General features: G+C 51.7%; 2 protein-coding genes across 3 annotated transcripts; one reads left to right on the top strand and one right to left on the bottom strand.

Annotated features, from left to right (window-relative positions):
- The first annotated feature begins 1342 nt into the window (after positions 1-1342).
- COPS7B (COP9 signalosome subunit 7B) lies at positions 1343-19642 on the top strand. 2 transcript variants are annotated; one of them, XM_068692616.1, is made up of 7 exons: positions 1343-1480; positions 3210-3386; positions 4614-4689; positions 6074-6162; positions 6738-6940; positions 8214-8319; positions 9767-19642. In XM_068692616.1, the coding sequence occupies exons 2-7, from the start codon at positions 3225-3227 to the stop codon at positions 9923-9925; spliced, it is 795 nt and encodes a 264-aa protein (XP_068548717.1). In that variant the 5' UTR covers positions 1343-1480; positions 3210-3224; the 3' UTR covers positions 9926-19642. The 2 variants fall into 2 exon arrangements, with proteins under 2 accessions (XP_068548717.1, XP_068548716.1); XM_068692615.1 differs by lacking the exon at positions 1343-1480 and adding an exon at positions 2595-2754.
- NPPC (natriuretic peptide C) lies at positions 18848-23023 on the bottom strand. The gene is made up of 3 exons (XM_068692618.1): positions 22758-23023; positions 21283-21592; positions 18848-20090 (listed from the first exon to the last, which is right to left on the bottom strand). Exons 1-2 carry the CDS (start codon positions 22848-22850, stop codon positions 21296-21298), a joined length of 390 nt encoding a protein of 129 aa, XP_068548719.1. The 5' UTR covers positions 22851-23023; the 3' UTR covers positions 18848-20090; positions 21283-21295.
- Between the last annotated feature and the right edge of the window lie 1627 nt (positions 23024-24650).

Here is a 24650-nt window from a genome sequence, read left to right as displayed (position 1 = left end):
CAGCATGGCACAGATGAGTGTACGGATTTTGGGAAGGGTAACAACCACCAGAGCCCTCTCGTTCCCACCCCAGCTCTTCTCCCTCCTCCCCAGAGTCTTTTGGCTCCTGGTCTGTGTCCTGGAGAGGATCTCAGCTCCTCCAGCTGCCTCCCTGCTCCCCCCCCACTCCCCCCAGCACAGGCTGAGCTCTGTGTTTTGGTTTGTCACTCACACAGACGACTCATCTAGAGAGTCTAACACCACTTCTAGCACCTTGTGATCCTTCACCCCGTCTTTTTGGCATTTTTCCATCCGCACCCCAGGAGGACTGGCCGGAGGGGCAGTCAATGGCTCAGCTGGCAGCCTCCATTGTCCTGCCCAGCACAACTGCTCGATTGTTTGTCACTGCTAACGGCCCCGTTTCAGCTTCTCGGGCATTGTCTGGTTCATGCCATAAAATGGAAGATTTAATCCGCTCTGAAGGCTGTAGCATATGCACAGATTCAAAAAAAATAATGAATGGAACCTGTAAGTGTAAAACAGCCCCACGCTGCCGTGCCGTCAGAACAAAGAGCATGCTGAAACGTGGCTTTGAAATGCCAGCCCCGTGCACGGGTCACCCCAGAGTGCAAAAAACCCCGAGACGATGCCACAGCACGTCATACCCCGACACCTGCTGTGCCCTCGGAGCCAGAAACTTTGCTCGCTTGTAATTAAACAGCTTTTCAGGAAGCGGTGGAGCCCGAGAGGAAGCGTTTGTTTTTAGGGATTGCGGCGTCATAGCTTGAGGAGACCCAGCAGGGCTAGCAGTGGGGACGGTTTGACGCCCCGTGCTTTTAGGGATGCCACAAGGGCAACCAGCCTCACCCCACCCCATTAAATGAGCGGGTAGGAGCCGTGCACGTTAATCACAGCCCAGTGGTACATGGATGAGGGGGTGTGAGGCGGTATGGGGCTGACACTGAGGTACCCCACTGCACGCTGTGATTGTGGCCACGCCGGGCTCTGCTTGCCCAGATGATGACGGGAGTGTGAGGCGAGATGTGTGATGGCAAGGGGTAAAAGTAGGGAGAAGCAAATCTGGTGGCAGAGGGCAGGGTGCTTTAGGATCCCGCTCGGGACCCTTCATCACCCCGCGTGAGGTAAATCCTTCAGGAGGGCTGCCGCCTGCCTCCCCTCACCGCGGGGGTCTCCCGCCAGCCACAGAGCACAGCTCGTGGGCTACCACAAGGGCTTGTAGGGCGGCTCTGACAGACTCCCCGACCCCAGTGGAGGGCTGTGAGCTTTTTTTTTTTTCACACCTCGGGGCTTTTTCAGCCCCGGGCCCGGCGCTGAGGCCGCCTGAAGGGGCGGAACGCTCGGTGCGGGGCCGGGCGGGCCGGGGGAAGGAGCGGCGCGGGGGACACCGGCGCCGCCATCATGGCGGCCTGAGGCGCGGCGGGCACGGCGCCGGGGGCCGCAGGGCGGGCGGGAGGCAGGAGGGGAGGCCGGCGGCGGCGAGGTAACGCCGGGAGACGGAGGGACGGACGAAAACGGGGCCCGGGGGATACCCAGCCCGGAGCTGGGGGCACGGGGGACGCGGGGTTGAGGGGCCGGGAGGGGGCCGGCTGCCGCCGTGCCTCGGAAGGGCTGCGCTGAGGCGGGGGGAGAAGGCGTCGGGGGTGTCCCCTCACGGTGCTGCCCTGATTCCTGTCAGGTTGGGCGGTGAGGAGAGCCGGGAGGGCCTCCTGGGGGCTTAAAAGGGGGCAGAGAACTGGTGCTGTGCTTTGTATGGTGCGGGTAGGGCTTTCCTCGGTGACCCTACACTGTGGGGTGCTCAGCCGCTTCGTGCACGATTTTGGGGGAATTGCCTGCCCTCTGTGCCTATTTCCTCGTCTGGGAGCGGGGTGAGGGGTGCTGATGGACCCCCGGGTGTGTTAGGGTTCAAACTGAGTGTTAAAAAGGTTCTCTCTGAGAAACCGAACTCCCATTCAGTCACTATATGTGTCTTTGATGAGAATAATCCCAAAGAGACCTTAAACCGAGGGGCTAAACATTTTTGTGTGGAAAGCACGAAAAATTGCCCTCTCGGGTTGTAACCGATTGTACCGGGAGGTGTGATGGAGTGGAGTAAATTATATTTTCAGAAGCTGAGTAATAAGCGAAGCTGGCTGCCTTGCTTTCAGAAGCCTGCGTTTGCTTAGGCACAGCAGGGTAAGGCAAGCACCTGTGGGACAGTGGCACCTCTCTGGGGACAGATGTGGTCCCAGGGGCCAGGCTGAACGAGACACAGGTTCTCTGCTGTCTGATTTTCTTCGCCAGAGTAAAGGTTTCCACCTATGCATGAAAATTATCTTACATAAATGTAGCATGAAAAAAAAAACCTTATCTGCTAAGTTCTTTGTTTGGTGGCTGAACGATATTCTTCCAAAGTTTTTCTTAGTTGTTTTTTAAAAATAAGTTTGTTTGTCTCAGTTGTTTATAAATAGTGTTTTATATTTCAGAAGCAACATGTTGGTGCTGGGAGACAATGTGCATGCCAGAAATGTGAGGGAACAGTAAAAGACAAAGACCTCCCTCTACAGGGACTTAAATAGAGCCTTTGTAGAAAGGGTATTTTTATCACTCAAGCTTTCCAGTTAACCCCAAACCCTGTAACTGTGTAATGTAGGCTAGTAAGCCACTTACAGGCCACGGTTATTTTCTCCTTTTAGGCTGAGGGAAGCAATGTGAATTATGTACTCATGCTTTGTGCTGATGGCAAAGGAAAAGGTGCAAAATATGCAGGCCTACAAGGTAGGTGAATTCTTCGAAGTGAATAGTCAGTTGCTGTTTTGAAGCTGTGTAATGAGTTTTGGGAAGGAGGAAGTCCTAGGTGGCCTGTAGTAAACATAACGATGTCTCTGATAACACAACTTCTGCAGTTGGCTTTACTTGGCAGCATCAGTGGAAGGGACAGGTCTGAAAACAGTGTGAAATCTAAGCTCTTTTCCTACCAGCAGGAATGGATACTTGAGGGGACTGACCAGTCTGCAGAAATTTTCCTCAGATATTGTCTGAATTGTTTCTGCTTCCCAGATGGATCAGAATTTGAGCCTGTAGGGTTCCTGGCCTACCCTCTGAATGCCAAAGGAAAAGCCGGCTGAGCTGACACTGAAACGTTACCATGCAGCACACGCCTTCTGCTCACAGTCAGACAGAATATAGTGGAGGGGAGATCGTAAATTAATGCTGTTTTCTTTTATTGACAGATTGAAAAACCTAGAATGGCAGGAGAACAGAAACCGTCCTGCAATCTTCTAGAGCAGTTTATTTTACTAGCCAAAGGTACAAGTGGCTCAGCTCTGACTGCTCTTATAAACCAAGTGCTGGAGGCTCCTGGGGTTTATGTCTTCGGAGAGCTGTTGGAGTTAGCAAATGTGCAAGAGGTAAGAGATGAATTTCTATACGAATGTTCCTTCTGCACTTCCAGTGCAATGGATCCTCTGAAGTTTCCATGCTTGTGAAATTTCTGCACCAGGAGAGGCCTGATGTAACTTAACCTCGGTTCTGAGATGTTTGGGTATGAGATTGCCATTGGTTTTGCCTGTATATATTTAGATGTTAAAAAAATACCTATATAAAGCTTTACTACCTTAACACGATCGCTAATAAAGCAAAAATCTGGCAGCAGCCCAGTAACGACCTTAAGAAGGCACCTATCCAGCCAACAACAAAATCCCTTTCTATTCCTTCATTGTCCTGGAAAGCATAGCCTCAGAGCTCTCCAAAAATCTTCATGAACAGATGTCTAGTGCATCAGACCTGGGTGATAACCAAATCTAAACCATTTCAAACCAAGGTGGAAAGTAAGTTCCAGGGCTTTTACAGAGAATGCTGTGCCAGCACCCCCCTCTACTACAGTAGGGGATTCCAGGTTGAGTATCTCTGCAGGTGGGACAACGTGGCATGCAGCATGCGTGACTTTTCGAATAGGCTCTTAGGTACATCTAAAAATGCCTCTCTGGTTATCTAGCATCAAGCTGCAACTGTTTTTTTTTTTTTTTCCCAGACCTGTGTGTAACAAATGGTATTTAAAAAAACAACAACAAAAAAAACCACTAAACATACACACAGAAGACTCAGTAAAAATCGTGGATCAGTGCTGCAGCTATTCCAGTGAAGTGTTTGTTTATAAGCACTAATATTACTTTCAAATGCACTCAGATTAGAACATTTTAGTTTACTTTGAAGTTTTTTGTGGTTCTGTAGATGAACTTAGGTTTGCTGCTAATAGCAAAGATGCTTAACCAACCAACGGCACTGCCTGCGTGCTTCTCACATGATGAGAAGAGCTGGCCCTGTCAGATGTCAGCTACAACTGAGCTGCTTTTTTCTTTACCACCTCAGATGCTGCACAAAGCATCTGACATTCCAAACTATATTTAAGTTCAGTCACACAGAAAGGGGCAGATCATCTTGACTCTGAAACTGCTGAAATTCGTTGCTGCTCATGAGGCCTTAGAAAGGGTCCAGCTCTTTAAGAACTGGGCGTAATTGCTGTTACAGGAATACTTGTCACATGTGGCCTTAAAATGTACTCTGGAGAAGTTGTCTGCCAGTATCATGTTGCCTGTTACTGTGTTCCATGGGATTTCTTTTTTCTTCCCACCCAGCTTGCTGAAGGGACTAATGCTGCTTATTTCCAGCTGCTGAACCTGTTTGCATACGGCACGTACCCAGACTACGTAGGTAAGAGACTGCTGCCTGTTTGTCCTTTGGCATTGTCAGAGGGATGTTTTTGCTTTCTGTGCTACCTGGTGTAGCGTGGCTGGGTGAAAATGTTTAAGCACAGAATTTGCTTGGAAGAATCGTATCTAGGGGGGTTAGACACTTACCTCTGACTTCAGACATCTGGTTTCAAATTTAGATGATGCTGATTATGGAAGCTGCAGAATACTTTGGAAAAAAAAAAGATTGTGTTATTTATCCTATAAACCGTATAGGTTTTTATAACCTTTTATTGTGACAGCATTGCTGAAACAAAATGAAACATTTCTTTGCCAGAACAGAAATTGAAATAATGACTCTTATGCATCTTCAGAAGGAGGCTGTGTGTGAATCATCTTAGTATTTTTTGGGGATGTGCTTCATCTCTTGTGCTCTTCTGCTTCAATTCTGCTATAATTTAGTACTTCATTGGTGGGTAGCAGCCTAATCCAGACTATTATAGACTGTGACAAATAATTTTGTCATAGTGCCGGATATCACTGTGGTGGGTGAGCTATCCAGTTCCAGTAAGGAGAAGTGGCATTGGTAAATGCAAGGGCTGATAATTCCAGTGGCTGTGGAGCAACAGGAGCCTCATGAATTCTGTGACCAATTAGAGGATGTGTTTGCTGTGTGTGGGTCTTGCATCCCAGTATGTGATAGTTCATTTCTTTGCCAAGTAAAGAAAGGGAAAGGGGGAAAAGTAGTCAAAAGTTAGGGCACTGAATGAGGTGGCATGGCTGGGAAAACCTGAATTCACCAAAGCAGTAATTTTCATTAAAGCAGGTATTTTCAAGACTTTCTTTGGTTTGGAAAGCTGTTTCCTTTCTGTTTTTAAATATTCATAAGGCACATGGATATAACATAGTGACAGTGAGGCCACGTAAGTATCTGGATTAATAGTTTCTTCTCTCTTCCTCAGTCTGGTACTTTATATTTCCAACTGTAAATTCTGTAGCTCTCCAGAGAGAGGAAACCAACTGTGTTTTCCAAGCAGAACAGCAAAAAGCATTTAATTCTGTCAGCTCATTAATGAATAAAAATGACTTGGTGGTAGAAACAAAGCATTTACCAGTTGTTTTGTCAGGACACCGCTCGTATAGATGTGAATTACATTCTAATTCCAAAATCAGAATTACTAAAGAAGCAGAGAAGAATGGGATTGCCAACTTTTTTTTTAAACTTTTTCTCTCTCTCTTAGTGTGCTAGTGTGTCACCAGTGGCAGGTCTCTCTGCTTACCAGCACCCCCAGTAGCTGGAGCTGTCTTTCAGGATTCAGCATAGTTTAACTGGCCTGCAGTCTTGTAGCCTGTGTTTTATAGTTCTTGAAGAAAAGTTCTGAATCTTATCTTTTTAATGTTAACAGCAAACAAAGATAACCTGCCTGAATTAACAGCAACTCAGAAAAACAAACTGAAACACTTGACAATTGTAAGCCTGGCTTCCAGAATGAAGGTAAAGTATGCTGTGCAAACTTTTTTTTTTTTAAATGGCATCAATTTTTAGCATCGCAGTTGTATTGCACTTCATGAATACTTGCAAAAAAAATAATGTAATTTGAAAAGGACTTGTAATGTGCAGTGTTCTCATGGTGGATGTTAACTTAATGGACTTCTGGGGATGAGGTATGGGGGTGTCTGAACAGCCATATTATCTGGTTGGTAAGGTCTGGGAAACTTTGTCTGGCTCCTTTTGCTGCTGGAGATGGAGAATCATTCTTAAAAGCACTGAATTTTTGTTCTGGAGAAAAAGCTAATCAAGGATCTTAATTTCTTCTACAACGACATTATCTTTTTCCTCCAGAAGGCACTATGCCAAAGCTTCAGGAATTACCCAAGCTGGGTCAGAATATTGCATAGCCTGGTAGCAGGTATTTGTATTGCCACAATCAGTCTCTGCTGTACTTGCAGGCTGAAGCGTAGGATATAAACATTTGGGCCTTGACCTTCTGCCAACCCTATTTCTGTTTGAGACTTAGCTGTTTGTTCTGGTTAGGACTGTGAGCTTACTCTTGGGCTTGCTGTTTTTAGTGCATTCCCTACTCTGTGTTGCTGAAGGACCTGGACATGAGGAATCTGAGGGAGCTGGAAGACCTGATTATTGAAGCGGTTTATACAGATATTATCCAGGGGAAGCTGGATCAACGAAACCAGGTGTTAGAGGTGGATTTTTGCATCGGCAGAGACATTCAGAAGAAGGACATCAGTAACATTGTCAAAACACTCCAGGAATGGTGAGGCTATCTCTACCTTGCTTCTTCCTTGTGTATACTTTGTCTTGTTTTTTTTTTTCATTCCTTGAATTTTCAAGTGCTGGCTCAATTTCACTGTGTTCCGTTAATTGCGTGTCTTATGCTGTAAGTGGGCACTTGGAAAATTTGCCCAACAGTCTCTTCCTCCAAGATCCCATCTGGATTTCAATTTGTGTTATGCATCAAGCCACGCTACACTATATCTTGAGAGTCTGGTCTTATCGTGGCTTTTACGTGGAAGAACCCTAGTGAGGACTTAAGGCCTTTTCAAGTACTTGTGCCAAGCTGAAGTCCCCTTTCTGCTGTTACACTTCATGATGGAAACACAACTGTCCATTATTTTTCAGCCTTTTGCACTGTGGTGAGAACTGCATGGGCAGATTGTAGGGAATCACAGTTTTTAGGAGGGATGTCCCTTCGTGTTTCAAGTTTTAGATGCCTTTGTTTGCCTTCTCTTTGTCCTTACAAATGCAGGCTGCATGCAGCCGTCACACTGGGACTGTGGTACTCTCTTTTTGTATCTTTGCTACGAAGTTGCTTGTCATCTTTCTGTTAGATTCCCTTCCCACCCAAAGAAATTCTCCTGTAGGCTGTGTGGCCTGTGGCAGGTCCTGAGCTGACTGGGAGTCACTGCCTAGTTGTTATGGTAATGGGTGCATGAAAAGTAATTAAATTGCTGTGTAAATATGCTGCCCTGTGGTGGTGGTGGTGCAGGTTTGTTTTTTTTCTTTTTCTTTTCTAATCCACCCCCCCCCAATCCTGTCACAGAGGGAGGACTCTGGCAGCTACCAAGACCTTACAGCATTGTTTGGAAGGTAACAACGAACCCGCTGCCAACTCCCTTTCTGTTCTCTCCAGTTATGAACACTGTTGAAGAAGCACTCGTGTCTTTTGAATGCTTAACAGTCGGAGGGATTCTCTCAATCTGACGTTTGTGTTTAATTTTAAAATTGTATTGTTTTGCACCCCCTTTTTAAGCAGTAACTCTGAAAAGGAAGTTGATGGCACAGTGAACCTGCACTGAGTTTTTGATGGGTAGATAAGAGTCTCATTGACTAGCTAAAGAATGCTGTGAAAAGCATCAAGTACACAGCAAAGACTTTTCTTGCCAGCTTTTTTGGAACTCCAGTCTTATCAGGAATAAAAATTTAATGATTTCCTGTACTTTTAGGTGACTTTAACTTTTCAGGCTGCATCACTGAGCTGCTCCAGTGAGAACCCATAAATACTCTCTGATACTGTTTGTGTCTTGCAGGTGTGACGGTTGTGAAGCAGTTCTTTTAGGAATTGAGCAGCAAGTCCTTAGAGCCAACCAATACAAAGAAAACCATCACCGAACTCAGCAGCAGGTAGAGATGGAGGTGGGTACAGTCATTTCAGACTGCTCTGTGCTTTTTCATTAAATGTTTCTGTTTACTGGATAATCTGGTAACACCTGGTTAATGGTTATGGCTTCTCTGAAGTAGGCTAGCAATCATGCAAATCAGATGTGCTGTTCTAGGGTAGGAAAAATACACATCTGTTTCCATGTGCTAGTAACACCGCAAGGACCTATGTCAAATTTGCCCACTCTGAGCAGGTTGGAACTTTTCTCTATAAAAATGGGTCAGGTGGGTGCAGTAGCTCTAGTTCCTCGATTGATTTGTTAGGGAAAGAGCGCTCGTAACACAAAGCTTTGATACAATTCTGTTCCTGTTGTGTAAGGAAGGAAAATCTTCACTTTTCTTCTAAATATGAGAGTGTATTTTTATATATGTATATATCGAGTCCCATTGTTTTTGCAAAATGTGCCCTCAGCATCTTCCTTTGGGGTATTTTGGTGACAACTTGGGCAGCCAGGGACTGCTACAGCAGCGCAGGCTGGGAGCGCTCCTGCTGTAGGTTGAATTCTATTCTGTGTCGGTAGATGGCAGCACGGGCATGTGATTTTAGCCCCTGCTGATGTGTATTTACTACTGAGAACAAATCTTGGCTAATACAGCTGTAAAGGTGAAAATGGTCCTCCCGAGACACTTGCTGAGAGTTTATTTCTTGCAGAGTGCTGCATCCCTGTAGGTTTACGTTTGCTTTCTGAAGCAGTTTATGCTTGGCAGCTTGACTGGCATCCATAGTGCACTTGGTTTGCCAGATGCCTTTGGCCTGGAGTTGGCACACCTGACTCCCAGACTTGTTTCGGCCTATTTTTTGTGGTTGTTTTCCTTTTAATGTTTGCTGATTGTATTTCTGGTGAGCCCTACAGGGTTTCATGAGACAGAATACAGTGCCTGTTGCTGTATCTCTCATTTTCAGCCAGAGTAACAGAAGCATTACTCCTACCTCCCACAGACAAAGATCTATTCCCAGTTCTAGCAAGTATCTGTGGCTCAGACAGCCTGCTAGGCCAAGTGGCATTTTCCCTTTTCACTTCTCAGCGCTGTCCAGAGCATAAGTTTATCTCTCAGCCTCTTTTATCCTTGCTAGTTCTGGCCAGCGTAATGGTAAGGTGCCTACTTTCTGCACTGAGGCAGTAGTAGCTTCTTTCAGTCAACCAGGAAGGAGGTACAATATTTTATTGTTGTCTCTTCAAAGTAGCAAGAAAGCTCTAGTTGTTTCCCGTCTGGGTCCTGTACGGATTATTAACAATGCTGGCTCTAAGTGAGGGCAAAATGCTACCCGTTATAAACTCAAATGCAGAGCGTGTTTGTGGTAGGAGAGGGCTTTGTGTTTGTTTCTGTAACCTCCAGGGGTTTCTCAGCATGTTTATGAACAGAGTTGCTACTGTGAGGGGAGGAAGAAGCAGGTGCTGATTCACTGTCTCTTCTTGGCCAGGTCACAAACATAAAGAAAACATTAAAAGCTACAGCCTCGTCGTCGGCACAGGAGATGGAACAGCAGCTGGTAGAGCGAGAGTGCCCTCCACACACAGAACAAAGGCAGCCCACAAAGAAGATGTCCAAAGTCAAAGGGCTGGTCTCCAGCCGTCACTAGAACATACCATCTAAATGTCATTCATCTAGGAATGACAGCAGGAGGAGCAAAAAAGGGCCTGCGTCTCCTTTTTTCAGTGGGTTCTGGGCCAGTCCCTTCCAGGCTGGCAAATAAAAGCCCTGTTTGAATACAGCTCCCAGTGAGCAGCACCTGGCTCAGTTACGCTGTGCAGCCCCTATTCATTTTGAGGGTGTCCCTGTTCTGGTCCTTTAAAGAGGGACTTCTAAAGAAAGGGACTAGCCAAAAGGGGCAGTAAAAATAAAAAAAAATCTGTGGACAGTTTTGCTCCCTCCCAGCCAGTCTCGTTGCTGCTTAACCTTTAGGAGGCTGCTGTACTAAATCAGATCTTGGGAGAACTTCTGTGGCGAGAGTCTGAATCCCAGGGTTGAAGTGTGGCTACCAAAGCCAGGCTGGGAGCGAGGAAGCCATCAACACAGATCTTTTCATTCCCAGAGGGAGCGCAGAAAGGTTTCTAGGCCAGGCGCTGCTTTACGTGGAAGTCTTCAGCCTTTCCGCTACCCCTGTCTCTGTTAAACTGGGGTGAAATTCACACTACCTCGCTCTGTGAAGATGCGACCCAGTGCTGGGCTGTTTACTTAACTCTCTGTTTACTGCCCTTACTAAGCCCTTTGATCTCTCGCAGATTTAACGCGCTGGTCTGCATCTCCGAGGCATCAAGACAGCAAGGAGGAAGCAGGCTGCTCTTCCGAGCCTTCCTTCTTGCAGACGGTTAGGGGCACGCTAGAAACCGTTCCTTCTGAATGTGATGTGACCTCCCAGAGCTGCCTGTGAGTTGTTCCCCCGTTGATACCTTCAAAGGGCACAGCGTTTGTTCTTCCTCGGATGCTAAGTGACAGCGGGCTGCGCGGAGAAGAGCCCGTGTAGCATTGTGGCAGGCTGGTGGCCCAGGACCCACTGGCAGGGGTCGCAGCAGCATCCCCTTGCTGAAGCAATGGACTTGACTAGTCTTTCTGAATTTTGAACACTTTCAGGTTGTATTTTCCTCCTTTTTTTTTTTTTTATTTGTACATTGTTGTGATTCTAAAGCATTTCAGCCTTTGTTTTGTGTATTTTATTTGTTACAGACTAATTTCAGGTGATTTGCACCTGATCTGGCAAGGCGTGGGTTTTTTTTTAAAAGGGGGAGGATGGGGTTGGCACTGAAACAGCAAGTCGCAAAAAAAAGCACATTTTAGAAAAAAAAAAAATTAAAAATGCTGATTTAATGTCAGAGTTCGGAGTCTTGGCTTCGAGGCTGCTTCAGGCTTGTAGTCCAGCAGCGCTTGTTCATGTGGCTGTCGACTTGATTCTTGATGTTACGTTATCAGAAGGTCTGACTAATCTCCCTGATGCATCTGGGAGGCAGGGGATTTCTGTTCCTGTTCTATCAGCAGTTTGTCCACATCTGTGTGGAAGGATCTGTGGCAAAGCCGGTAGCTGAGCCCAGACTTCCTGAGCCAAAACACCTTTGCTGCCTGGTAGTGGGAGGTTTGAAGCTTTGTCCTGTCTTTGGCCAACTGATTCCTTTCTCTTGTTCTTGCTCTGTAGTTTGGCTCCTGTGTTTTACTTCAGTCCGTGTTGGAAAGAGAAGGGCTTTCCATGAGCAGGAAGGGGAGTGGTTCAAGCACAGGGCTGTGACAGTGCTCCAGTCCCGCAGCAAGCTGTCACCTGCACTCGTGCAATGCATGTGCCTTCCTCTTACTGCTCCAGAGCTCTCTGCCATCTGTGTGTTCTCAGTCCTCGGCTACAGGACTTGATGGACACTTGTGAAAGTAAATTCCTCTCCCTTTTCTCTCCTGCAGTGCAGGCACACCAGCTTTCAATCCTGAGAGGTGGCTCGAAATGCCTCCCATCCAGCTGCCTCTGGGTCAAGTCCCTCGGTTTCTGATTCCTTACCAGCTCTTTCCCCTGAAAACTCTAAGCCAAAAGAGTCCCCAGGGAAGGCTACAAAATGTCAAGTGAATAAGCCCAGAGCACGAAGCCCTCCCTTATACCTCAAGGGAGCTCTTGTGGTGGAGCTGTGCTGGCTTTTCCCAGTGCTTTGCTGACGGCTTCAGGAGGTGTAGGTGGACGTTGTGTCCCCACATCTGACAGGTATGGGTGATGAAGAGGGACTCTTTCTGGCTTCCTGCGTGGGTGACTGCCGTGTGCTGGTCATCCAGTTCCTCACAAGGTCTGAGGGGAGGCTCTGCGGACCTCGGCTGTTTTGTTTCCCTCGCGTTTCTGCTATCAGTCCCACAAAGAGGCAAGAGGAATGCAAATGCCTTTGGAAATCAGTGTAGCTCCTGGGGAAATAGACGTGAATTTGGCATCCTTGGTGTTTGCTCCCTGCCAGTTCCAGGAGCCACATTAGTTCGTGGAAGCTTCTTTAGGGTGTTGGAAGTTCTGAGTTCATCCTGACGTTTCTGCTGTTCTCAAAGCCTGCGTGGGGGCGAGGGTCTTATTCACACATTGCACAGTGCAGCAAATAAGCAAGGGAGGAAATGGCCCTTGGAATAAAGAGCTGTCCCGTGCCTCGTGGTGACAGAGGGTTGAGAGGGGATGGGGCACTGGAGGGAACGGAGCTGTTTGTGTGTTTGGCTTTCCTGGCGTGCCAGCCACACGCTTGGTGCCGCAAAAGGAGGGGGGTGTCTGCAACGAGCCCAGCCTGAGATGAGTCATTAACAAATGACATGCACAGAGTACCTGGGGGAGGCAAACAGCTCTGCAGCAGCTGGTTAATGAATCTGGCTTGAAGGAAAGGGAAGCTATTCCAGGAATGAAGCAGAAGGCATAGTTGTTAGCGGGGAAGGATGCAGGAGGTGCTGTGCCGTTTGAGAAGGGCGAGATAAAGGCGGTGTTGACTCCCTGGGACTGCAGAGAGGGCAGCAACTGGGAGCAGAGTTGGCTGAACGAGGGGCTGGGGGGGATGTCTGCAGAGCTTAACTGTGGTCTGGGGACAGGGAGATGGAAGCAGAGGTGAGGTTGGTGCAGACTCCAGTGCGTTGCATGTGTTGGAGGCAGCTGGCACGGCTTGTCTGAGCGCTGCTGGACACTGCTCCCTGATGTGGGGAGAGCTTCCTTGGTTTTATGGCAGCAGCGGGCTGCTCCAGCCTCCTCCAAGCCTGCAGCAGGACCGAGTTGGAGCTATTGAACTCCCGTTTGCCTCCTCCACTCCGAGAGGGGTGAGTAGATGGAGCTGAGCTGCCTTCCCTCCGCTCTTCAGGGCTTTATTGTCTAGCTCCGCGTTCTGCAGCTCCGCTTGTACTAGTGCTTGTTTAATATGGAGTTGGGCACTGAGCTGGAAAATGGAAGAGAGGATCTCAGCTGATTGCAGTGCTGGTAGACTGCCCTAGCCCTAAAGCTGTGCCTCATGCTAACAAATGTCCCTGGCGCTCCTGCTGTGACTCAGTTGATACCAACTAACATCAGGCAATTCTGGAACGTGATAAAGCAGAGCTGGTATCAATCTTTTTACAAAAAAAAAAAAAAATATATATATATATTTTGGGTGGAAATCTGTAGCTCTTTTACTTCCCTCCCACCTCCTTAAATGAGCTGAATGCTAGCTTAGTCTTCTGTTGAGAACAGGAGGTTAAATTGGTAATGCTGACAGACCCTGATGTGTTTTCAGTTGAGACCCCTCCTGCAATCGGTCTTGTGCAGGCTTCTGAAATCCCACGGATACTCACAGAGCTGCTTGCGAGGCTGCCCTGCTAAGGCCATAGGAAAATTGAGGCTCAGTTTTCAAACCAGCAGCCGGGTGCCACGGAGCCTCTACCTGCTTGAGAGGTCCCCCACCACGGATGGGGTGCAGGGGTGGACTTGTAGGGTTCCAGAGTGAAGCTGGAGGAAGGGAAGCTTTGGTGGCCATAAAAGAGAGCTGTAGCAAGAGGTGACTTCTCCCAGCAGCCCTGCAAAGTGGGTTTTGCTGAAAAGCTTTCTGTTCCTGGAAGCATGGAAAATGATGCTGAACCTAGTGGGTGGTAGTTGTTATTTTTTAGCATTCTTCCCATCCTGTGATGGGAAAATGCATTGGTTTGTATGTTCAAAAAGGAGGTTGAGTTTATTCGTTGCAAGGAAGGTGGAAGCAAGTGCTGTAAACGTAGAGAGCTGAATTAGAATGTGACAGATCCAATGAATAAATTGGACTGGTCCTAAATTTTGAGCTCTGTACGAGTTTGAGTACTGTCTAAGCTGTTTAGAGAGGCCTCTGATTTTGAAAACCAAATAAAGCCCCACCTCCTGCTGGGGTAAAACAGTCAAAGGTGATGCAGAGTTGGTGCTGCTGGCTGTTACTTCAGTATCTCAGCCTCCTGCAAGCTTTGCAGTGGAGAGAATCAGCATAGCTCTTTATTTAAAGATGAGGAAAAGGATAAATCAAAGAGCCTGTCCCACAAGTGTACAGACCCAGCCCGTCAGACCTCTGTCATCTACTCCTGTATAGAGCTTTCTGTTTTTTTTCTCCTCTGTGGTGCCTGACCTAATGCAGGGGAACCAAAAAGTGAAACCATCAAGTTTATTTTCGTGTAATCTGAGGGCGAGGAACCCAGGGGCATCAGGAAAGGTAAATTAAAGTTTACAGGCATCTCAGTTCCTACTTGTAACCTCGGCGTTGTGTTTTCGTTACGGATTTATGACCTGACAGTCCGGTAGAATTTCTTGGCAGAGTTTTTAAGAGATATGTCACTGTTCCGCGCTGCTCCGTGGCGAAGGTCGGCGTCTCTCAGGGACTGTTGACATTTTGCTGATATTTCTTCAAGTTTGGCCCTACCACAGAGGTAAGTGATGGAAGCTACGGAGCTGTGCCCTTAGCAGAGTGCGTGTTTACCCTCCAGCCTGGGTGCCTGCACCCCGTTTTGTAGCGGCACTGCGCTGGCTCCCCCATTTCCAGGTTCCAAACTGTGGGAGCATGGTAGCTGTGAGCGTGGCCTTCCCTTGTCCAGAAGAGATGGACTGAGGGAACGTGCACGCTGCAAACTTCAGGTAGTTAATGGGATGCCATAAGGTCATGTACCAGTCCTGAAACGTGCATTTCCCTATTCCACAAAAGAATTTGTGCCTGTGCTCCTCATTTGACCTGCTTCTAGTGAAAGGTAAAGCGCCTTTCCACAGCTCTAGCTCTCCTGCAGGAGCCTGTGAATCTTAGTATCGTTGGGGTGTTTTTCAATTGCTCGCTCACCTGCAATACCTCTGTTTCCAGAAGAACTGAGTGTGGTGGATAAATGAAACCTCATTCCTTCAGAGATCATTTTTTTTTGTGCCATGGCTCTGTATCTTCACGCTCTGAGGTTTGGAAGTGGTGCTGTCTAACTCTCCCGGCTCTTCCTGAAGTGTTTATCTCACCAGCCCTGGTGTCTCAGCCGCCACCTCATGATCAGCACGATCATAAGGCTGCCTCGTGCTGCTGCAGTAACATCTTGGTGTTTCATTGTCACCTCTGCAGCTGGCAGAGAGCGCCGCTTCCTGCAGGATCACCTTCCAGCTGTGATGCTGTCCCTTTTACGTCATGGCTGTGAGATAACACCTCTCCTTGCTGGCAGACGGGCCAGGTGGGTCGGCGTCGCTCCTCAGAGCTGTTTTGCACGTGGGAAGACGCAGCCTGTTGCCTGCTTGAGCGTCCTGGAAATCAAAGACAAGGACACGGGATGGTTTTATAAATGAGGGGTAAGGCACAGAGCTGTGTCCTATTCCAGCTCTGCTACAGCAGGAAGCAGAGGGCAAATCAGCCCCTCTGAGTTTCTGGAGAGAGCCCCTCTCAGGCTTTGTGACAGGGTTGGGAGGTGCTGAGGTCTCCTGGCCGGGCAGTTCATTGCTGATTTAATTGAAGATGCAACACGTGTGCACAGGAAGGGGGAATCTCAAAGCTTTTTAAGCTTTTCTAGAAGTCCTCTTCCTCCTGTGTGTCACAGCCTCCTTTTCCCCAATGCAAACGCAGTGGCCCGCTGTGGGAATGCTGGCCTGGAGTATTGTGGGGAGCATGCCAGGTTAATTATGGAGGGGGCAGGAAAAATAGCCCATGCCGTCTTCAACAATATCAAAGGGATGCTACCTAATGATTTTCCTATTAGCTCTTTTCCCAGCCTGCCAGAGTCGCTGCAGAAATGTCATTTACAAAGGCAGTTTGCAACTCATTACCCGGGATTTTCACTGTAGTTCTGCTCCAGAGAGCGTGGGCTTTTGCCGTGTGCCCCAACCTAATGAATTGCCTGATTCGCTTAGTGCTGCCATCCCTTCTGACAAGGTTAGTTGCTGACTGACGGGAAGGGGCCCGGATTCAATTCCCTTCTTGTTTTTGACTCATGCTTGTGTCAAGAGCAGGCTCCCTCTGGAAGCTGCCCTGTGATCCCTTCCCTTCGTTTTTCTGCATTCTGAGGGAAGCAGCCAGTGCTTGGGGAATTTCTAGAGCAAGTGGCCAGGGGTCTGTGTGCTGCTGCCTCCAGCAGTCTCGAGTCCCATTCCAGCTGGAAAATTCCACCGCTCTCTTGCTCTGGGGCTCTGGGCTTTTCTTCCTCTTCATTGGTTTGGGACTTGCTGTCACCTGAGCTGGGCTTTGTAACCCTTCAGCAATAAATACCTTGGAAAAGCTGCATAAATGGTGCCAGGGAAAAACATGCATCGTGGCTTGGGAGAAGAGAACTGATTTGCCATGTGTTGGAAGGCAACCACGGCCTTATTTGTGGGAGCTCCAAGCTCTGCTCCGGCCTGTTTGGGGCTTTGCGAGGCGCTTTTACAACAGCCCTGGGGAGAACTCCTGTCCTTTTCCACTAGACAGAAGATGAAGAGGAGAAATCAGGGCTGTCCCTCCCTGTGTTACATCACAGATGCTCCCACTTGAAAGCCGAATGGTGCTGCTGCTCCTTTGGCAGGTAGGGCAGGGGATGTGCTGGTCCCATGGGTGCTCGTGTGACCTCGAGGAGCTCGGGACGCCAGCCGCCCGCGCTTCCAGGTGTGCACGCACGTGTCCACCCACCTCTGCCAAGTGCCAGGCTCTGAGCTCACTTTTCAGAAGCTGGATGTCAGCCCCCTGAGGCTGCAGCTTGCATCCAAGGCAGCTCTTGCTATTCAATTATCCCGTGTCCGTGCTGGGATGTGGCTGGGGAGGGTTTCCAGCGCTGGCCCTGCATCCTTTTGCTGGCTGTCGTGAGGGTTTGACCCTGCAGGACCACGCAGTGAAGTGAGATCCGTTTGTTTCTGCTGCATGCGATGCCTCCTCCCTCCTTAATTGGATTCCCGTGTCCCCTCTCTTTCCTCCTGGCCTCGTTTCCTACAGAGCCCCTGTCAGGGAGCCCTAATTGTGGCCTTATCGGATGCTCGCTGTGCTCTAATGAGCCCTTTCCGTTTCCCATTCTGGCCCGGCTGCCAAGCCAGGAAGGTGCTTGTCAGCGCCCCGAGAGCTGACCTCTGCTCGCAGCGCCGTGCTGCCCTGCCAGCCCCGGGCTGTGCCGTCTGGGTGCTAAGGTTGAGCCGAGCTGAAAGTTTTCCCAAGTGCACTTTCACCCCCGAGTGCTGCCTTCTCCCTTCCACGTCAGCTCCTGTCCTTTTGTGGGCGTTTTGTTCCCATCCTGCAGGTGGGAGAGCGGCGTGCTGGGGGGCAGGGTGACTTAACCCCCGGTCAGGGGGGAACAGCAAAGCCAGGAGCCAGCTGTTAGCCCCTGCTCCTCGCTCTGCTCGCTCTCCTTTTGCCAAGCTAACATCCTTTTGTGATGCAGCTTCGTCCTTTTCCTCAGGCTTGCTCTTTTCCATGAAACCCAGTGGACAAGAAGGGATCCATGCTCTGAGGCTGTGCTTTTCCCTCCCGGACCTCACTCTGCAAAGGAGAAGTGGGAATCCGGGCTGCATGCGACCCCAGGCTGCGATCTCTGAGATTGCCCCAACCTCAGCTGGGGTCGTTGCGCTCCACGTTAGGTAGTTGAGTTCCGTGGAGTGAATTCCTGAGGCTGAATTCCCTCTGTCGCCAGGCAGACGGTTTCATTCCAGGTCTGGCTTTGCAACACGAAGCCAAAGCTGGAAGGGAGATGGGCCCCACCTTGGTCCCAGCCTGGGGTACCTGCTGGCATCGTGCTGAAGGACCAGGACGCGGAGGGTGACCAGCGGCACCACCTCCTTACACCGCTGTTCAGCCCCCGTGTGCGTGGTCTGAGCAACAAGCGATTCCTTATTGCCCTGTAGGTTTGCTGGGTGATTTTGGACAGCCCCCTCTGACGGCCATCTCTTTAGGATTACCTGGCACAGCCCTTCCTGTCCTTTAAAAGTGCACAGAGCCAGTAGGGTGCACTTTCTGGGCACACTATTTGCCTTACAGAGCCCTGGTGGCTGGTTCTTACACGGGGGCATCTCAAGAGGGCTCTCACTACCCCGCAGCTGAGCACAGAGCTGCCCTTCCTGCCTGCCTCCCTCCTAGATCTCAATTTTGTTCCCAACAGGCAATGTCTTAGCGGTCCATCACCTGCTGCTCCCTGTCCAGCTGCACTGTGGGCGCTGCGAGGTGGGGACCTGCCTCCGAGGGAGGTTTTGCTCCTAGGAGGCTGGCGACGCCACGTGCGCGCCTCTAACCCGATGATTGAGCTGTCGGGTGTCTGGCTGAATCCTCTTGTCCTGTAAAGCTAATGTTCTCTAATAGTTGGGGAGAGCGTGGCTGGAGGTTTCTATGGTTTCCCGCTGGTTGCTAAGGGAAAGGATCTCTTTGCCTCTGGGTCTCGGTGACTTTCTTTTTGCCCTGTCCTAGGCGCCGGAGCCCAGCAGCACACAATGCTCGTTGTTTCCCAGCCCGCTACAATGGTTAGGGCATAATTTGTGACTCCCGTCACGGCTGGGCTGGGCGCCCGCCACTCTTTTTCTAAGGCCTCTTTGAAGAAGGAGACCAAAGAGCCTTGGTGCAGGAGTTTGCCTACTTGCTGCGCTCCCCGCCCCCTCGCTTGCTGTGTCCTTTAGAGCTCCGAGTCATTTTAATGATTTATTTCATGCACTTTACATAGCAAGAAGCCGTAGCCACAGCTGTGTCCGTGAATCCTTACCAGGCAGCTCTCGGTATGTTTTGGTCTGTCTATGTATTGTCCCAGGCACGGGTAAATAAACCTCTGCTGGAGGAAGGGACTTTGCAGCTTAGCAGCGAACGCTTGGCGAGCGAGAATATCAACAAGATACTTAGTGAGCTGCTGGATCCCGGGATAACAGCAACTCCAGCATCAAGCTCTGCTCCCGCGAGCACAGCCGGGGCCGGATCCGGTGCGGTCTCACTGTTGCTGCCGGCAGGGACTGCATCTCCATACGGCCCCCGGTGGTACAGCTCTTACAGAACGCAATTTGGACCCAAACCTGCAGACTGGAAGTGGTTAAAACACACCCAGACCCAACGCTGCGCTTGTCACACCGCTAGCGCTCCACATCTAGGCTGTCGGACGTGCTGGGCTTATTTCCACGGGTGCGATTTGGGATCTGGGCGATAGATGAGTTGCCCGCAGCCGCGTGCTCTCGCGGTGAGTTCAGTTGGGTTCTGCACAGGCTTGCAGCTGCACGCAGCGCCGCGCAGGATTCGGTCCGTCTGAGCATCACAGGATTGGGCGCAAGTTTACTTTGCATATGGGATCAAAGCTTAAAATATCAGCTGGCCTTTCTCTCGCTCCTGACTTTTCTAAAACATCTGAACAATTTCTTCTTCCCCTCTGTTAAAATCAATCAATCTGACATTTAAATTGTACATGAATTTGATAAATAAAGACAGGTTACAAAATGCCACACGGAATGATTTTTTTTTTCTTTACCTTTTTCAACTACTTAGGACAAAAAAATGTTACAATGCTTGACTTTTCATTTAGTTACATAAATAATTTTTTATAAATATCTCTTTATAAACAATATATAAATAGCTTTACAACATAAATACATTTATGCATGACATGAATTTACAAACAGCAATGTTATACAGCTGGCTTCATCAGTCTCTTGGAAAAGCACTGTCCCTTGTCTTGGTGAGTGTTTGTATATATAATATATATAAGATAGAGAGCACTTTTTAAAAAAATAACAAAACCAAAACAGCTGGTGCCATGACTCCTCGTACCAAAAAGAAAAACACAGCCACATCTTTTGTCCATTTCGGGGGGGTCTCTGCTCTTCTAGGCGTTGCTTGGGGGATGGCCATGCCTGGCCACGGTAGGAGAAAACGGACGGCTGCTTCAAAGCCCTGCGAGGAACAAGAACAAGTGCCTGTTAGTACTGGCTGTGCAACAACCCTTCCCAGTTCCAAGCTGAAAGCCCCCCTGGAATAATCCTGGCATTTAGCTGGGGGGATGCTGATGTCAAACACTCTGCTCGTGTGAATGCCAAAACAACTTTCCCTTTGCCTTCTGGCTGTTGGGCCTTAATGGGGGAGGCTGGGGAAGCTCCCCCTTCTCTCTGAGGATTGTTAAAGAGCTTACAGCCTTGTCCTATGTGCCCCTGCCTGAAAGGACCAGATATGGGAGCTGAATCCAAAAGGAGTTGGACCTAAGACTCCTTTGCCCCAGTCCAGGCTGAAGGTTTTCGGTCTTGCACCTGGTAAGGATATGGTTTGGAAGCAGCAGGTGAGGACCTGACCTGGCTGGGAGACGAGCTGAGCTGAGTGTGAGGTGAAAAGCTTCCTGATGAGAATTTGATGAGGGAGGATGGCTGCGAGCGGGCTGCACAGCACGCACTTGCTTTTTGGAGCCCGGAGCTGGGCTGTGCCTTGGGAACTGAGAGCAGCTGGACGAGGGCCACCATCAGCAGGGGGACATCCCTCTGAGCAGGGCCACGGAGCGGCCTCAGCATCCTGCGGGCCCTGCTCACCCCAAAACCCTGCAGAGCATCGGGGTGTCTGGATGCTGTCCTCCCCATGGCCAGTTACCCCGCTGATGGGCAAGGGCACATCTCTGAGCTGGGCTGCCCCCGGTGCCATCGGGGAGGTGACACTTCCATCACCCTGTGGGGACCGGGGACACAAATTGTGGCTGCTTAGGGCTGCCTCAGGTGCTTGGCATGGGGTTAGGAAGCGCTGCCCTGTGCTGGTGCTGCCTGCTGGGAGGCACCTGCAGGCTCACGCATCCTCTTGGCCTTACAATAAATTAATCAACGTGTGGCTGCGATTTGTCCTCTTACTTGTCCTGTGACGGGTACCTGGCTTATCCCGCCACACGACGTGTGCCCTGTAGGGCAGCCGCTGCTCGGAGCCCCCCACAGGGCTGCACCCCATTCCCTTCAGCATCCCCCCTAAACCCTTGAGGACCCCCTCCCTTGACCAAACAGCCCAGGACCCCCCAGATACAGCACGAAGCCTCCAACTAACTCCGGACGAGCACTTTAGGGACCCTCGCAGCCCCAAAAGGGCCCCGATGGAGCAGCGGCGGCGCCCCACTCACCGCCAGGGGTCCCTCAGCAGCCGAGGCCGCTCATGGCGCCGATGCGGTCCAGCTTGAGGCCGAAGCAGCCCTTGCCGAGCCCTTTCTTGTGCAGGCCCTTGTGGCGGCGGCCCGGAGGGTCTTGGAGCAGCCTCGCCCAGCCGGCCCGAGGCCGGGTTTCGGCCCGAGCCTCCCGAGCCTCCCTGGGGCCGGTGCCTCGGCTCCTCTCCTTCTCCTTCTCCTTGTCCCGCTCCTTGTCCCGCTGCTCCGCGCCCGCCGCCTCAGGCGGAGCCGCCGCCGCCGCTGCCGCCGCCGCCGCCCCGCGGGAAGCCTGAGGAGAAATTTGGGGAGAGGAGGGGAGAAAGAGAGAAAGAGTCAAGGGGTGTCGCTCACCGGGCTCCGAGCTGCACCCCCTTACCCAGGGACGCCCCTTGGGGTGCCCCCCTTGGGGTCGCTGTGCCCCACAAACAGCCCCCCGAGTCCGGGTGAGGCACCCCGACACTGCTCAGGGTGTCCCCCCGCACCCCAAAGCGGTGTCCTTGCTCTCCCCGTGCTGCCCACCCTAGGGTTAGGGCATCCTCGCCTCCCTGCAGAGCATCCCCAGTGTGTCCCCCCTCCCCTGCTGGGGTCACAGAGCCCCCCCCCCCACAGCCCTCAGGCTCCTTCATGCTGAGGGGGGCTCCTGCTTCTGTGGTGGTCGCAGTGGTGCGGGGCTGCACCCCAATTTTGTGGAGTCAGGGGGATCAGGGACCCCCTTCTCCGGGCTGCTGCCCCCACCCTGTTAGTGCTCTCTGCCCCCCCTTGTCCTCCAGTCCCAACTCATCTCTGGGGGCACCCCCCAATCCCCACTGCCCCCTATCTCCCAGGCCTCCCCCCTGTCCCTTTTGGGGCTGCAGCTCGCCCCCATTTATCTCCCCGGCTCCCCCATATCGCCCCTTTCTCTTCACCAACACCCCTATCCCCATTCCACCCCCCATCCCGTGTCCCCTCTCTGTGCCAGGTCCCCACACAGGTGTCGGTGGCCTCCCGAGCATCCTCCTGCTCCGCAGCACCGCGGGACACCCGGCTCCTGGGGACACCCACTTTTGGGGTGCCCCATGCCCAGGGGATGCTGTGGGTGTCCCCACACGGGCTCTGGCCTCACACCGTGCACCTGCACACACAATCTGGGGGTCTCATCCCCATCCCCAGCACCCCAAAACACAGCGGGGACCTTGGGGTGACCAGGGTGGGGGCCAGGGGCTGGCAGGTCCCCACCTGGCTGTGAGGGGTACGGGGTGCGCAGCATCCCCCTCCAGATGAAGGTTTGGGGCTGGCGTCCCTGAGACACACACACACGGGACAGAAAGGGGGGGATCCCCTAACACCTAAAAAACCCCCGGGAAGGAGGACCCTGCCGTGCACCCCGGGGTGCCCCCCACATCTCCCCCTTCACCCTTAGGACGCTTTTGGGGGGGAGCAGCGCTGGGAGAGCAGCGGGGCAGAGGCAGCCTTACCTTCTGTGGGAGCTGCGACGCCGGCTTCGCCTCCAGCCTGACGGAGAGCAGAGCAAGTAAAAGTCCACCAGCCAGCAAGGGTGAGATCTGCATCCTGCGGGGCAGCACGAGCGGGGACGGGGGGCCTGGAGGCACCGGGGAACGGAGGGGAGCCCCCGGGGAGAGGCCGGGACGGGCGGGAGTCAAAGTTGAGAGCGGAGCCCCGAGGTCCCTCCAGCCGCTTGCGAAGTGCCGAGCCAGTGAACTTGGGCTTTCTGCTTCATTCATTTATAACCCAACCTGCGTGGTGATGTCATCTAAACAACCAGGTCCAAGCCGGCCTCCTTCACAATAGCAGGAATTTAAAGGGGGGGTCCCCTCACCCCTGGCAGGAACAAATGACACATCAGCCCAAGGCGGCGGGCTCGGGGAGCTGGAGAACAAAAAAAATAAAAATAAAAAAGAAAGTGGGGGGCATTTGGCTGAGCCCCCCGCAGCACCCCCGGGCCCCCCTGGGAGCTGCCTGCCCTCCCCTTGCCCCTCCGCCCCACAGCCCCTCGGCTCCCCCCGCTCCCCTGGGTGACCCCCACGGAAGGGCAGGGGGTGGCCGCTGCAGGATGCAGGGGGGTCTTGGAGGGGGGTTAAGTCCCAAAGGCAGAAATGAGTGAAAAAAAGAAGAAAAAAAAAAAACACGCTTTTTAATTTTCTACTTTTTTTTCCACATCCAGGGTTAATTCAGAATTAAACCTCCCAGATCCCTGTTTGCCAGGAGAGGGGGACACTGCCCTCCCCGGCAGGGGCTCTGGGGACACACAGGGACGTGGTGACAGCAGTGCTGCCCATGGGCACACAGGTGGATGCCTCGGCTCGGAGGGGGGACCTGACCTCTTCCTCTGCTCCCCTGGTGGGTTTGGGGGGCTTGATAACCCCCGGCCGTGGGGCTCGTGACAACTGCAGCTGATTTCCTCTGCAGGACACAGTCAGCGTCACACGGTCACTGCTGGGGACAGGACTCACGGGGACAAACCCGGCCGTGCAGCCCGGCCACCAGCTCTCCCACCTGCTGCCCGAGCTGGAGGCTTCGGGCTGGGACACTGGGGGTCAGCCCCGGCTGCTTGCAGGGGCTCGGGGCACACAGCCGAGGGCAGGATTTGTGCCTCCAGCACCGTGCCTGGCACCAGGACCTCTTCCTGGCAGTGCTGAGAGCGCCCAGCCCCATCTCCAGCCCCCCAAACCGCAGGGATGCTCTTCGTGCTCAAGCAGAGAGGTGCCCCCACATCCCTGCCCCGAGAAAAGGGAAAACTCCGGGCTCTTTCCCCTCTCCCCAGGGTCAGCTCCAGGCCAGTCCCTTCCTCCTGCAGGAGCTGCCCCTTCTCTTGGTCTCTCCAGGCTCTGCTCTGCCTCCACGGGGGGGGGTTGGCAGGGCTTCTTGGGGGTCTGTGGTTTTCTGCTCCACAGCCCGGGCTACTGGGCACAGGCCACTTTGCAGGGAATCGTCTTTTCAGCTCCACGCGAACGGGAGCTGGAAGGAGAAGGTCTCGGTGGTTTTTCCATTGCGCCTGCCAGGTGGAGACAACTTGGGCTTTTTGGAGCGCAAAGTTGTGCTTGGGCATTCGTCTGCGTGCAGGCAGATAAAGGCGATGGAGGTAGCGTTACAGCCGGCCCCGGGTGCCAGGTAACCGCGGGGGCAGGCACGGAGCAGAGAGGCCCCCTTCTTTCTTCCCGGGGCTCGGTATTCACCTCCCGCAGCCTCTCCCAGGCAGCAGGAGGGATGCTCTGCAGCACTGCCCCGCTTGGGGAAAAATCCCAAAGGGAAGGGGAGCCGGGCTGCGGGTCCCTGCAGCCTGGGGCTGGTGCACGAAGTCCCAGGGTCCTGCCTGGATGCTGAGAGCAGCCCCAGCTTCTCCCAGGGGA

This window comes from Anas acuta, chromosome 9 (assembly GCF_963932015.1).
Source record: "Anas acuta chromosome 9, bAnaAcu1.1, whole genome shotgun sequence".
Lineage (NCBI taxonomy): Eukaryota > Metazoa > Chordata > Aves > Anseriformes > Anatidae > Anas > Anas acuta.
The sequence above is the reverse complement of the archived record's forward strand: the minus strand, read 5'-3'. Positions and strand labels throughout refer to the sequence as shown.

Coding starts and splice junctions, on each gene's coding strand:
- COPS7B (XM_068692615.1), top strand. CDS start 2,695: ATGTACTCATGCTTTGTGCTGATGGCAAAGGAAAAGGTGCAAAATATG. Junction 4,690..6,073: donor CACGTACCCAGACTACGTAG/GTAAGAGACTGC, acceptor TAATGTTAACAG/CAAACAAAGATAACCTGCCT. Junction 8,320..9,766: donor AGCAGCAGGTAGAGATGGAG/GTGGGTACAGTC, acceptor CTTCTTGGCCAG/GTCACAAACATAAAGAAAAC.
- NPPC (XM_068692618.1), bottom strand. CDS start 22,850: ATGCAGATCTCACCCTTGCTGGCTGGTGGACTTTTACTTGCTCTGCTC. Junction 21,593..22,757: donor CGTCGCAGCTCCCACAGAAG/GTAAGGCTGCCT, acceptor ATTTCTCCTCAG/GCTTCCCGCGGGGCGGCGGC.